Source organism: Leopardus geoffroyi, chromosome A1 (genome assembly GCF_018350155.1).
Source record: "Leopardus geoffroyi isolate Oge1 chromosome A1, O.geoffroyi_Oge1_pat1.0, whole genome shotgun sequence".
Classification (NCBI taxonomy): Eukaryota; Metazoa; Chordata; class Mammalia; order Carnivora; family Felidae; genus Leopardus; species Leopardus geoffroyi.
In genome coordinates this window covers 196,473,024-196,488,032 of record NC_059326.1, presented here as the reverse complement: position 1 = coordinate 196,488,032, position 15,009 = coordinate 196,473,024, and the positions used below count along the sequence as shown (strand labels likewise).

The following is a 15,009-nucleotide window of genomic DNA, read 5'->3' as shown; positions in this document are numbered from 1 at the left end:
CCTGCAGCATTCAGCCAGGACTGACTACGGTGGGAAGGCAGGGTCGGTGCAAAGGGGCAGTCTCCTTGCTTTAAGGAGGGACAACCCCAAGACAGGATTTATGTTCCAGTGTGTATGCCATACACACACCTGGAATCGGGTCAAAGTTAGACTTGACCTGAGGCCACACCCTTGCTCAATTTCTTCCCTTTTTCCATCGTGCTTCACCCAATTCCTTGCAGGCCTTCCATGGGAACACACCCTCGATAAATCACGAGAACCTGAATCCCTGCCTCAGGCTCCGCTTCTAAGAAACCTGACCTGAGATAATATGTATAGAAATACTCTCAGGTCATGATCTCACGGTCCGTGAGTTCGAGCCCCGCGTCAAGCTCTGTGCTGACAGCTCAGAGCCTGGAGCCTGTTTCAGATTCTGTGTCTCCCTCTCTCTCTGACCCTCCCCTGTCATACTCTGTCTCTCTCTGTCTCAAAAATAAATAAACATTAAAAAAAAAAAAAAGAAATACTAGAGAAGGTACAGACATCATATATCATATGGAAACAATGTATCATACAAAGTTAGCACTGATAGTGTAACAAGATAAAGTTTTTAAAAAGACCCTTTCCTTGGGGAGTAGACTCCTTATTGCCTACTCGGTTCCTGGCAGGCATGTGTGTTTTTAACTTCTCTTTCCTGAGCATGAGAAGCTCTGATAAGCCAACCTGCGGTCAGAACCATCTCAGAATGGGCTTTTAGAACCGGGTCAAGAGGCATTTGAGAGGAGCTCCAAGAAGACTGGGTTCCTTGATCTACCCTCTGACCGGAAGCCTCAGCCCCTTTAGAGAAGATTCTCAGGTTTCAGAGAAATGGACAAAATTGGGGGGGGGGGGAGGGTCCTTCGGCATTGACTCTAGCTCAGATGGTACTTTTATGCTGATTTAAAAGGCTGCCCCTCTAAGAAGCCAGGCGACAGGAATACAGGCTGGATTCTAGCCCCCACCTGCATGAGGGCACTGGCGTTAGTCCCTGAGAGGAGGTGCCATCATAGCTACGAACCCAGGAGACAAGACACATCAAACCTCCCCTCCCATCCGTGAAGGCTACCCTGAGAAAAAAAAAAACTGAGTCCAAAGCCAAAGAGGAAAGGAAATTTTCAAGAGCCGCCGCAGGGTGTGAAAGGGTCTCACCACCTGGTAGAGATTGACATGACTGTGGTCGTTGAGTTATGCTGTCAGTTTTTGACTTTTTAAAAATATTGTCATAGATCAAATAGATCTGTAACCTAGTTTTCATTTGTGTAGCTGAGCTCATGAATTTCTGACATGCCTTTCATATTTCCAACAGTTACCAGTTTTTTCTTGGAAGTTAGAGGCTGGTGCTTCTTACCTATCCAATGCCCCCTGACAACACATTCCTGATGTCCACTTGGGAAGCTAAAGAGAACGGCTGGGAACCTGGGCTCTGGAGTCAGTCTTGCTGGGCTCACCTCCCAGCACTGCCTCTTATAAGCTGTGCAACTTTGGGCAAATTAGGTAACCTCTCTGATCCTCCTTTCCTACCAGTAGTGGTAACACTACTGGCCTGCTTTGGAAGTTAATCGATGATACTTGTAAAGCCCTCAATACAGTGCCCGGCACAGGGAAGAACCTGATAAATGAAAACACCATCGTCTTCATTATCAACCAGCCCCCCTTCTCTTGCCCACCCAAATCACTTGTGAAACTCTAAGGTTGTCCCCTACTCCCTGGGATGGCCTTTGGGGTTTGCCCCATCAGCAGGTGGTAATACAGAGTGTAGGGCACTGTCCCATGTGCATGGCACAGTTGGGCCGCCCTGTGCTAAGCCACGGCCTCCCTGACCTGGTCCCCTTGGGGCTGGGCACCGGCCACACACGGGCAGCAGCCAGTAAGCATGGCTAGAGACACCAAGCAGGCTGGCTAGGACTCAATCTAGCTTCTCCAGGCACGGACTTGCCTCGTGGGTTTTGCATCCACGGCTGTACCTCTTTGCATTTCTTTGGGCAGATTATAATCTATAATCTATTTAGAAGTGAGATATTTGGAGGCTCAGGAAGTAGCACCCTTCAGGGCCCTTCCAGCCCTAAGATAGCTCGGGTTCTTCCCCCGCGTCTTCCTGGTCTGGGTCTCAGCTCGGCTCTCCACTTCCCTGTGTATCGGCCACCCCCGCCCCTTCCTTTCCCCCTCCCCACCCCCATCCTCACTTCTTCTGCACATCCTCCATCCCTAGCAGAGGCCTTGGCACACGGTGGGGCCTCGGATGCCCTTGCTATCAGGTGAAGGAAGGGAGGAGTAAATGATTCAAAGATGACAACGATATTAGAGGTGACAGCCATCATTTCTGAGACTTCCCCATGTGCCAGGCTTGTGCTAAGTGCTTTACTTTACTTGGCACTTTCCCATTTAACCCTCCGACAGTCGTAGAGGGTGGATATCATGATTACCCTCACAGAGGAGGATACCGAGGGTCAGAGAAGCTCAGAGCCTGCCCACACTCAAACACCCAGTGAACAGAGGAGCTGGGATTTGACCCCACGTGTAAACGCCGTTCTCTTCACCGCCATGTTAAATACAGGGCCCCAAACTGTTGACCAAACACCTTGATGGCTCAGAGGAATGAGAATTGTGTGGAGGTTACATTTTCGGGTAAGGTGGTTTTGTGGAAAGGTGTGGACTGAGGAAAAAGGGGAACAGTCTCATGATAATAAAGCACTTACCTCGGGACTGTCACTGTGCTATGCTCTATCTAATCATCACAACCCTACGAGGTGGGTATCATTTCCATTTTGCAGCTGAGAAAACCGAGCTTCAGAGTGGTTAAGCAACATGTCCGGGGTCACACAGCAATTAAGCAGCAAACCCAGGATTTCAGCTGCAGTCTGTCAGCCCCAGAGCCCATGACTCCTGCTCCCCATGCACAGCTGGGAATGAGAGGGGGAAGGAGGTGCAAAGAGGAGGCAGCGTTGACCTGAGACAGCTGCAGCACACCCCCTTACACACACCCTTACACACACACACACACACACACACACACACACACACACCACCTCCTTCCTCTGGGGCTGACAGGCTTTCTCAGAACCGTGGGATTTTATCGTCAGAGATCACTCACAATCCTGTCCGTCATACAGCTGGGGAGGTGGAGGCCCCGCCCAGGCAGGAGCCGGCCTAGGGCTGCACAGTGAGTCTGCAAGCAGGTCGGGGATCGGGGGTCCTACCAGCCTCGCTCCCCACTAGCTGCCTTGCTGCCCCTCTTCTGATTCTGGCCCTGGAGCCTCTGGCTGCTGTTTGCACGGCTCTGCTCCCCTTCCCTGGGCACAGGGAAGGGGAGGTGCCTTTTGGGTATAAATACCAGATGGAGATGCTTCTCTCCAGCAGGAGAGTTAACCCTTGGGGCTCTGGGCACAGAGAGATGCTTCCTCCCCACGGGCGAAGGCGTGGCGGCTGTCAGAGTTGGAATATTCCTCAGAGAGCACCTAGGCCTTAGTCCTCAAAGCGTGGTCTGGGAACCAGCAGCCTCGGCATCGCCTTGGAGCGTGTTAGAAACGCAAAACCTTGCCCCCCGCCCCCAAACCCACTGAACCAGAATCTACCTTTTAACAAGATGCCCAGATGATCCAGAGGGTGCTTCCTTGTGAAGTTGGGGAGGAAAGCGACTCAGAGAGGGAGGGGCTCCCACCCAAGGTCACACAGCCATTCCCTGACAGAGCTCCATCTAGAATCTGCACTTCCTCCCCACGCCCCACCCCCAGCCGCCCAACTCAGAACCATGATGGGCAGGGATGCAGCCCCCCAATCATGTAAGGAGGGGGAGGTGGGAGGCCAGCCAGTGACATGTGGTCTAGGCCCGGCCTCTCCTGGCGGCCTGGGCTCAGTCTACCCCGGGACCGGGGCCACCTTGGAACCTGCCTCTGGGGGGCAAGCAGGCGGCTGGGCTAGGCAGGCGGCCGGGCCACAGTGCCAGGCTGACTCAGCATGGGGCAGGTTTGGGGAGTGGGGCGTGCTGGTCAAGGCCAAGCCTGGCCTATTTTCGTCTCTCTCAGCGCTTCGGGAGTTTTCCTGCAACAGCTTTTCCGAAGGAGGCTGCCGGCAGCTGCGTGGGCTGGGAGGAAGGGCCCCTTCTTCACCTTCCCCTCAACCAAGCTGGTCTCTGAGAAACGTGGAAACCATTAAAGGTACCCCCTTTCCCATAACAGGGGCCATGATGCCCAGAGAAGAGAGCAGCTGCCCTCCCAGCCCCCAAACACCCACCAGGCCGGGTGCCACCCACACCCCTCCCCCCTCCCCACAGCTCACCGATGTTGGGGTGCTTCAACAGGCGGCAGATGCGGGCTTCACGCTCCAGCTTCTGATGGTCTGAAACACAGATGCCCAGGTAAGTCCCGGGTGAGGGAGGAACCTTCCCCCACTCCATCTCTGCCTCTTCACGGCCTCTTATGATCTGCACCTGCCAGGGCAGCCCCTGGGCCCCACCTGGAGAAGCTCGCCTCTCTGGCAGGGGCCCTGGGTCCTCCAGGAAGGCAGCGGGATGCAGCAGAAGGGGGAGAGACCAGGTTGCAGTGCCTCAGAAGTCCCTTCCTCTCTCTGGGCCTTGGTTCCCGGGGCTCTCAACTGAGGTACCTCCCAGAGCCACAACCAAGAGCCCAGAACGGCCCCCCAGGGCAGGCCCCTGCCCCGCCCCCAGCCTTGCCCCTCCCACGGGGCTCCAGCTGGGACTGAACCACTGACAGGCACTCCTCCAGACCCACCCTGCACAACCCTCTCCCTTGGGCTTGGGGCCTTCACCCGTGTGGTCCTCTCAGCTTGGAACTTTCCCTTCCAACCTCCCGCCCGGCCATCATTGGCCATCACTCATTCATCCCACCTGTCTTCAGATACACTTTCTCCTAGCAGCCTGTCCTGACTGCCAAGCTGGTGGGGGCCCCTCCTCTGGGTTCTCAGGGCCCCTGGACAACACATCCTACCTTGTCTCATGGACCAGGACTTTGTCTCGTGCCCTTAAGGGCAAAAACTTGGTCTCTGTTGTACCCTGGCATCTACCCAAATGCCTGGCACATAGTAGGTGCTCAAGAAATAATTGAAGTAAAGAATAAACCATTGAATGGAGAACCTTTCTAAAGGAGTCTGTATTTGCTCTGCAGGAGAAGAACCGTATTAATTTGCAGGGGCCACCCCCCTTACAGGGGACTCCGGACCAGGGACACAGAGAGCCCCAAAGACTCTGCAGTACAGAACCTGCATGTGACAGCATCGGGGCTTACCCAGAGCTCTTGCACCTGCTTTCCAGGACTTTTGTCCAAACCCCCAGGGAGAGAGGACTTGTTCAGAATCTGCCCCCTCTCCCCCACCATAGTCACTGACTCTGGGACTGCTGGGAACAATCATACCCATGACCCCCTTCCATCCCCGCAACGACCACGTGCTGTGGGCATCCCTGTCCCCATTTTATGCATGTCTCCATCTCCTTTTGGGTGCTTTCCTCACAGTTCAGTAGTTGATGCCTTAATTTAAAACAACAACGACAACAACAACAAAAAGGGAAACGGTAGCAAATCTACAAGATTTACTATGTGCCCTGTGCTGTGCAGGGCACTTTTTTTTTTTAATTTTTTTTTAAAGTTTATTTATTTTTGAGACAGAGAGAGACAGAGCATGAACAGGGGAGGGGCAGAGAGAGAGGGAGACACAGAATCTGAAACAGGCTCCAGGCTCTGAGCTGTCAGCACAGAGCCTGAGGCGGGGCTCGAACTCACGGACCGTGAGATCATGACCTGAGCCGAAGTCGGACGCTGAACCGACCAAGCCACCCAGGCGCCCCTACAGGGCACTTTTATATGCATCTCAAGTGCTTACAACCGCCCTTTGAGGGAGGTGCTCTCACGTTCTGGCTTTACAGAGGAGGAAACAGAGGAACAGGGACATTAAATACCTGGCTCAGAATCACAACTGTGGTGATCAGTGGAGCCACACTTTGTACCCAGGCAGGCAGACTCCGGGGAGGAGCTTTAAAACCCTGTACTATACTGTTCTCCACACCCTGACTCATTGCCACCACCTCCACCTGCCCCCAATTTCTGAATGGGAAAATCAAGGCCCATGCCAGGGAACTCACGCAGATACTCAGAGGCAGAGCCAGGACTAGAACCCAGTCCCTGAATAGCCCCTTCAGGGCAGGCAGGCACCAAGGAAGATTATAAGGATGAAGCAAGTCCCAGCGCTTGTCCCCAGGCAGCCAGCTCTGCTTTCCCCTGCCTCTTTATTAGAGCAATCACTATTAGAGCAATCACAGCCATCCTCCATGGGCTGCAGAAGCCAAGATCAATACTGAAATGTGGCTTTTTCATCAGCAAAGCAATTAAGTCCAATCCTGTTTCCATAGAGCGTAAGCTCAGCTCCCCAGCTGAAGGTGGACTACAGGCTGGGGGAGGGGAGGTTGTGCACACTGGGGGGCTTCCCCTGCCCCCCCCCCCGTCCTTCCCAGCCTCCTTTCATATCTTCCAGGGTGGGGGCAGGCCGATTCCCACACAGAAGAGGGGGATCCCCAGATCACACCGCATTGCAACTTCCAGCGCTAGAAGCATTAATTTGTTGAATTTACGTAAACATATAGGTTTTCCAATGGTTTTCGTAACTGTGAAATGCTTTTCTTTTCTAACATTCCTTGAAGAATGTAGGGACTGTGTTTCTCTTGACCTCTGAGGACTTGCTCTGTTATGTAGGTAAGGAAACTGAGGCCCGGTGATGAAAAGGGCAATCCCTTTATCAAAATCACTCAGGGGCGCCTGGGTGGCCCAGTCGGTTAAGCGTCCGACTTCAGCTCGGATCATGACCTCATGGTTCGTGGGTTCGGGCCCCGCATCGGGTTCTTTGCTGGTGGCTCAGAGCCTGGAGCCTGCCTTGGATTCTGTCTTGGGCTCTCTCTGCCCCTCCCCTGCTTGTGCTCTGTCTTTCTGTCTCTAAAATGAATAAACATTAAAAAAAATTTTTTTTTGAATCACTCAGTGGGGTGGTCAAGCCTTGTTAGTACTCAGAGCTTTGAGGAACTGCTCCTGGATGCTGTCCCTAATGCAGCCAATAGTCCTTAGCAGCGAAGAACCTCTTATTAAAATATGAATTAGTTGCTGTCACTTCCTGGCTTCAAACCCTTCAACAGTCCCTAGTGTACTTATAATCCAAACTCCTCACCACAACCAGCCAGACGCTGCTGGGTCCTGCCTCATCTCGGCCTTGGAGCTTCAGCCACAGTGGTCGCCTCCTTTCTGACCTCAGGCACACCAAGCCCCCTCCCACCCCCGGGCCTTTGCATTCACCCCATGCCTTCTGCCTAGAATGCTCTTCTCCTGGGTCTTCTTATGGCTGCCTCCTTCTCCCCTGGCAGGTCTAGCACAACGTCACCTCTTCAGAGGTGCCTTTTCTGAGTGTCCCCTTGCCCCATCACTTTCCCACTGCCCTGTCTTCTTTATAACACTCCTTGCTACCTGAAGTTATCCAGTTTATTTATATGTTCAGTGTTATTTTCAGTCTTCCCCCTTAGAAAATGGGTGCGGTGAGAGCAAGACCTTGTCTGTCGGTCGCTGCCGTGCTCCCGGGGCCCAGAGCCACTAAGCAGCTTGTCCAAAGTCCCATAGCTAAGAAATGGCAGCGCTGGGATTTCAGCCCATGTTAATAATTACTATACTATATATCGCCTCCCATTCTTATAATTAATTAATTGACAAATCAATCCATCCAGCTCAATATAGTCCCACAATGGTGAAGCCTCCTGCCCAGGTACCTGGAAGGGTTAGCCCCAATGCCCACTACAATACCTTGTGAACCTTCTCCCCCCCTCCCTGGGGGCAGACCTCCGGGGTGTTGGGGTTAAGGGGTCCTACCTTGCCCAGGAGCTTGGCAGGCAAGCGTGAGTGGAAGTAAGGTTCAGGGTGAGGTTCCTGGGGCCAGATAGCACCAGAAGGGCAGGGCAAGACAGAGCAGGGCATGGGGGCAGGCTGGAAGTCTGTGCCTGCAGAGGGGGTGGGCTCCAGCAGGCAGGTGGGCAGTGGGACTCTGGCCAGAGGCACAGGACAAGAACCAGGGGGAAAAAATAGACTTCAGAGTCTTGCAAGAGGAAATGCCCCCACCCTCTGTAGGGCCTCAACAGGGTTCCTGATCCTGGGGGGGTTAGAGAAATAATCCTAAGGAGCAACAGTGCCAGGCAGGGGTGGGGAGTAAGATGAGGAAGACGGGAGAGATGTGTCTTACTGCCTACTTCCCATCACGGACCTCAGGGGTAGCCTGAATGAGCTCATGCCGCGTCCTGGGACTGGTTGCCAGGGAGCCAAGGAAGTGACCCCTGAGCACTCGGATAGAGAGTGGGTACTGTGAAGGTGTCTGTACCCCAGTCAGTCTCCCCTGGCTGTGTGCCCAGTGTGCCCTAAAATGTTAATGAATTTTTCTTCTTTTTTTTTTTTTTTTAATGCTTATTTATTTATTTTTGAGAGAGAGAGGGAAACAGAGGATCCCAAGCATGGTCAACACAGACCCGACATGGGGCTCGAGCTCACGAACTACGAGACCGTGCCCTGAGCCAAAATCACGAGTCGGCTGCTTACCCGACTGAGCCACCCAGGCGCCCCTAATGACTTTTTTCTGTGTGCTGGGTGAGGCTGGGGCTAGGAAGCATCTGGAGCCCCCGGCAGGGAGTTCTCGCCAGGCATATACTAGCTATCATCACTGCTGATAGGAGTCTGGGCCTCACCTACTGAATCCAACCCTCCGGGGTAGAAATAGGGCAGCTGCATTTTTTTAACCGCTCCCAAGGGGATTCAGCAGCGCTTGGGACAGGCAAAATTTGTACTTTCTGTTCCATGTCTTTATGGCTCCTTGGAACTGTTTATACTATAAGTGTCTTATTTAAAAGAGTAGCTTTGGGGCGCCCGGGTGGCTCAGTCGGTTAAGCGTCCAACTCTCGATTTCAGCTCAGGTCATGATCTCATCGTTCATGAGTCTGAGCCCCATGTCAGGTTTAGCGCTGACAAGGAGCCTGCTTGAGGTTCTCTCTCTCCTCTCTCTCCCTGCCTCTCCCCTGCGCTCTTTCTGTCTCTCTCTCAAAATAAATACACATTTTTTTTAAAGAGTAGTTTTAAAATACATACAAGAAAACATCTCCTGGGCTGGGGAGCCATGCAACAGCAGGAGAGGCTGACCCTGGTGGGGAAGGGGAAGGGGAAGCCACAGCCCCCGCCCAGGGGAGGACGGATGCTCTGGGTGGGCATGGCCCCTGCGGGGAGCTGCCAAAGTCACCAGGAGTGCCAGCAGGAGAAGCTTAGGGTACGTTGACAAATATTCAGCATCACACTGCTCCCTACCCCGGGCACCATGAGTGGCAAACAAAGAAACCTGTGAAAAGCCGCTCTTCTCCTCCCCTCCCGCTGGGGACAGGAGCGTTGGCAGTTGGCAGACTTCTTTGAGAAGGTTCCCCAGAGAACCTCCCCACTCCCACCCTCCACGCTCACCTAGGCCTGGACCACCTTCCTCTAAGGACGTCAGAGCCTCAACAAATCGCCAGAGAATGACAGGGTGCCTGGCAGTTTCCTCCTGGCATGGCCCAGAGTCTATACTGCCCGAGGAATGCTTAGTCCTACCTTCCAGAAAAGAGGCAATGCCCTTTCCATTCTGCCCCATAAACATCTGTCTCTTCCTGTCAGTGTGTGTGTGTGTGTGTGTGTGTGTGTGTGTGAGAGAGGGGGGGGGTGGTGGGCAGTGAACTGCCCAAGAGCCCCAGCATCAAGGGAAGACACTGGTTCCTGACCCTCTCTCATTTTGGAGCTACCTCAGCGTGCCATCCCGAGTCATGGCTCTAATCTTGCCCCCACTGTATCTCAGGGATTGGGATGTCTCCTTTGATCACTAGAGACATAAAGCACAGAGAGGGCACTAGAGTGCCACTAGTCACACAGCATGCAAGGCAAACCCCAGCATTCCTGTGGCCTTCCTGCCTGCCCTGACCCCTGCCCCTGGCTCTGGCTCCGGACTTTCCACAGGTGTCACCCTTCCACACCAGCTTTCAAGCTGAATGTGTGCCATCCTGGCAGGTTCAGGGACCCTCAGAGAATCCACACACACACACCCCCAGCCTCTTCTCCCAGCAGGACACTGGCTGCCTATGGGGGAACTCAGTGACTAGGAGAAAGCCCTGGGCTCCCAGCGGCACTGAGCCAGGGGATGAAAGGCAGCAACACACGGTCAACACGGGGCCCGCTGGGAGGCCTGCGGGGGACAATATGAACATCCTGTAACAGCCTCCATGAACCCCACACCTGCTGGGCTCCAGCCCAGACGCAGCTGCTGCCTATGCCGGGCAAACCCCTGGACACTATGCCAGCCCCTCGCTCTACGTCCCCCAGGCTGCACCTGCACCAGCCTCACCCAACAGAATTCCCTTCGCCTCCAGGGGACCCCCAAGGCAGCTAGACACCATTCAGAGCAGGAATTGGAGTTTTGAAGATAACCTTCCCCAACCCACTGACCATGGTTACTGCCATTCCCGCTCTAACCACATGCTCAGGGCAAGAAGCAAGGCTCCTGGGCAGGCTTTCCAAGTTCCAGTGTCCACACGGATCACCAGTGCACCTTGTTAAAATGCACATCCTGATTCCTTAAGTCTAGAAACAAGAAGCCTTTCTAACGATCTCCTGGTGACGCGGATGCTGCTTGTCTAGGACCATTTCCGAACTGGAATGACCCGGGGATCTCTTCCAAACCCAGGTCCCACCTCATACGGATTAAATCACAACCTCGGTGGGTAGGAGCCAGGCATCAGGAGTTTTGGAAGCTCTCCGGGGGTCCCGGGGTGAGGACAGTTTGGGGAGCCACCGTTCTAGGGAAAATTTAGGGATAAGAGAGTGGATTTGCGTGGCTGAAGCAGAATGTACTTGGCGTTAGCTGGCCTCTAGTAGAGCACTGGGATGTGTTGGGTGCTATCCTAGGTACTGGGGATAACAAGGACTGAGACCCATCCCTACCCTCTTGAAGCTTAAAGTCAAGAGGCAAGATGGATGTGAAATCAAGGACCAAGTCAGTCAATGGGATAAGTCCAGGTTGGGGTAAAGCCACAAAGGTAAACAGTAATAACATATAAAATAGGGGAGACCCCTCAGATTTGGGGGTCAGGGAAGCCTCTCAAAGGATGGGACATTGAGCTGCGACCTGAAGATTTAGAAAGGATCAGGCTTGTAAGGAGCCAGGTGAGGGAGTCCCAGCAGGGGGAATGGTGGGTGCAGAGGTCTGGAGATGAGAGAGGGAGCAAGTGGCAGAAAAACGGGGAAAGGAAGTCCTACCTGGAGCCTTTGCCTTCATCTGGGTGGGAAGCAGAGAGGCCATGGCCTCCAGTCTAGATCCCCGAAGGAAGGAAAATGGAGGGGTCTGCGCTCGTAATACCCACAGGAGGAAGCAGCTCCCTCCTGCAGCATCACCCAGGGGGACAGACCCAGTCCTGGCTCTAACCCAAGGGGTAGAGGGTAGCAAGAGCCCCAGAGGGCGGGCGAGGCATAGGTCTGCTACCTACCTCTGGCCGACAGCTTCTTGGTGTTGATGATCTTAGCAGCATACTCCTGGCCAGCCAGCACCTTCACACACCTGCGCACCACCGAGAAGGCTCCCCTGGAAGGACAGAGAAGGCGCAGAGGGTAAGGAAGGGCCCAAGGGACGCATCGCTGGGACAGACCAAAGCCCATGCGTCTGCACCATGCTGGCTAGGGAGACCTCCTGCGGGGCTGCAGGAGCTGCCGGGGACAACTGTGGCCTGACTCGGGCACGGGGCAGGGCTGGAGACCCGGGAGAACCACTGGTAGCAGGTTATCAGGGCCTGGGCCTCACAAGAGATGAACCTCGCAGAGTTGTAATAAGTTGGGCTCTCCAAGTTGTAAAACATTAGAATCGTGTAGTGTGAGAATCATAGCATCCCGGTCTCTGAAAGATTTTACTTTTTCATTCTTTGAGTAGGTAACACATCAACACGGTTCAATGTTCAAAAGATTGGAAAGACTCCCTCCACCCCTGTACCCCAGTCTGCGAGGTCCCGTCCCCAGGGACAGCTAGTGTTACCAGGTCCTTGAGCAGCTGTCCACAAATACTCTCCCCCACACAAAGGTACTGGAACTTGCAGACTGTTCTGCACCCTCCTTTTTTTTTTTTTAAAGTCTATTTATGTACTTTGAGAGAGGGGGAGAAGGTGAGCAGGGGAAGGGCAGAGAGAGAGAAGGAGAGAGAGAATCCCAAGCAGGCTCTGTGCTGTCAGCACAGAGCCCGACCCGGGCCTCCAAACCACAAGCTGTGGGATCATGACCTGAGCAGAAACCAAGAGTCGGACGCTTAACCGACTGAGCCACCCAGGCACCCCTTCACCTTACCTTTTTTCGGTAAATATCTTGGAGATACTCCTTCCAAATTGTATATGTTACAAGAGGGGTACCTGGGTGGCTCAGTTGGTTGAGCATCCGACTCTTGATCTTGGCTCAGGTCATGATCCCACAATTCGTGGGTTCGAGCCCCATGCCAGGTGTAGAGCCTGCTCGGGATTCTCTCTCTCCTTCTCTCTCTGCCCCTACCCTGCTCTCTCTCTCTCTTTCCCTCTCTCAAAAATAAACAAAGATTTTAAAAATCTTTAAAAAACACAAAAAACAAATCGTCACATAAAGAGCTCCTCATTATTTATTCATATGGCTGTCCTACAATTTACCTAGCCAGTCCCCTATCACTGGGCAATGAGGTTAGTTCAAACCATATTACAAACAATGACTAACCTTCTATGTGTGCCTTAGAATTACTTTTGTCTTGTGTGCAGCTGTCTGTGGATAAACTTTGAGAAACGGTGTTCCTTGGTCAAAGGGTAGGTGTTATCGGTAATTTCAACAGATAATGAGAGATTATCCATTTTAGAGATTGTACCAGCCTACTTTCTCTAGTATGTGAGGGGACCATTTCCCTCGCCCACGTCAACAGTGTATCATCAAGCTCTTTTGTCTTTGCTAGTGAGACAGGTGGAAAATGGCAACTAAGCGTAGATTTGATCTGTGAGTCTCATATTGATTAAGGCCGAGCCTCTTTTCACAGGTTTTAAGAGGCTTCTGAGACTTGACCCTCAAAGTATCAGTGGCTGGGAAAACAATCTGGAGCGAGGGATAAGTTTCAGCACTTGCATGGGGACATTGATTACTGCCATGTGGAGTGTGGCCCGTGTCCCAGATTGTTCAACTTTTTGAGAAAAGCCAGAAGTCTGGATATGTATGTGCAAATTCCCAATTTTTAAAGACTGGCACCTTATTCTTGAAAATAACTTTTTTAAACAGAGGATCTGGCCAAACAAAACTAGTTTGAGGGTTAGATCTTGTAGCCAAGAACTATGTCATACCCCCTCCCACAAAGGTCATCTGGTCCAACTCCTTCAAGTCACAGACGATAAACTTTCCTGCCCCTAAGGAGCTGGACACTGACCGTAGGCACCACCCTTAGCCCCCTAACCGCAGACTAAAGGCAAGAAGCAAGTCTCTGGGCAGGTTTTCCCAATTTTATTTTATTTTATTTTTATTTTTATTTTGTATTTGAGAGAAAGAGAGAGAGAGAGAGAGGCCATGCACAAGCAGGGTGGGGGGTGGGGGCAGAGGGAGACAAAGTGAGAAAATCTTAAGCAGACTTCACGCTCATCGTGGAGCCCAGCGCAAGGTTCGGTCCCAGACCCTGGGATCAAGACCCGAGATGAAATCAAGGGTCAATCCGCAGTGCTCAACAGCCACCCAGGTGCCCATCCCAGTTTTAAGGTGTATGTGAATCACCAGGGTGTCTTATTGAAATGCAGAGTCGGGTTCCTTAAGTCAGGAGTAGAGCTCAAGACTCTGGGAGCTCAGCGTAGAAGACTCGAGAAGCTAGCTGTAGGCAGGGCTAGGTCTGGAACTCTGGTATTTGCTCTCCCTCACCAAGGGAGCCCGCCACACCCAGGTTCCTGACGTGGCCACATCCTGCAACGCTGACGCCCTATCCTCAGCATACGGGTAGGTCCAAGCCCAGGAGGTCTGCAGGCTGGCGCAGACACCCTCCCTACGTACACCCTGGGCCTGGTGTCACTGGCTTCACATCTGGGCAGCATGAATGGAGAGGGTGGGAGACTGAGGAGGGATGAGGAAGAAAGTGCCAGGAGGGGGCTGGAGACCAGGAAATGCGACCTCTAGAAAAGCCCTAGAAGGCCAGAATTCCTGGGCAAGTAGAAAGTCTCACACAGCAACGGACCTTCCTTGAGGTGGGCACCACGCTGTCTCCCCACCCCGACCCCCCCCCCCCCACACACACACACACACCCAGGAAAGCAGCAAGACCTGGGTGCCTGGCCTGTGCTCCCAGAGCACTCCACACCCACCCATCTAGCCCAAGTTCACGGCTGGTTGCTCTTCCTGCCCCTCCCACCTGACGGTAAGTTCCTGAGGGCCAGGACTTTCACTTGCTGCTCCACGTGCCTGTGCCCGGGGAACCCAACGTCTACTACCCATAGGGCTTCCATAAATGTTATTTGCAGAAACAGGAGGTGGATTGAATTCACAGTGGGAGGGACTGAAACGAGACCCGGAAGGGGATTTTCCATCGGAGGTGTTAGGAATAGGAACAGGCATCTGAGGAAGGTAGGGCACAACTCATCTCTCAAAGAGATGACAGACAGACAGGTGGATGGGCCTAAAGACCTTCAGGTCCCTGCCCAGCTGGAGTCCACGATTCTCAAAGGCCCCAAGGGACAGAGTGTTTAAGGTGGCCCCTCTGGGAAAGGTTGGAGAGCCCCAGTGAGATCAGGGGGCAGGGAAGGAGAGAGGCTGTAAGCTCCTGAGTGCAGGGCGGAGTCTTGCCCCAGTGACCAGCATCCAGCCCATGTCCGGTCTGGCGCCTGGAGTTCAATTAATGTGGGAGCGAGGGATGGAGGGATGGAAGGGTGGTGGGAGGAAGACAGGAAAAGAGGGTTAGATATAATTTCTCCACTAAAGAAATAAATGC

General features: G+C 53.2%; 1 protein-coding gene across 3 annotated transcripts in view; it reads right to left on the bottom strand.

The window, feature by feature from the left end:
• CAMK2A (calcium/calmodulin dependent protein kinase II alpha) overlaps positions 1–15,009 on the bottom strand; it is a 63,275-nt gene that overhangs the window by 37,950 nt on the left and 10,316 nt on the right. For all 3 annotated transcript variants that reach the window (XM_045437155.1, XM_045437172.1, XM_045437164.1), the window contains exons 2-3: positions 11,543–11,637; positions 4,294–4,353 (exon numbers count right to left, since the gene is read on the bottom strand). In XM_045437155.1, coding sequence (XP_045293111.1) covers positions 4,294–4,353; positions 11,543–11,637 — 155 coding nt within the window. The remainder of the gene's footprint in view (positions 1–4,293; positions 4,354–11,542; positions 11,638–15,009) is intronic.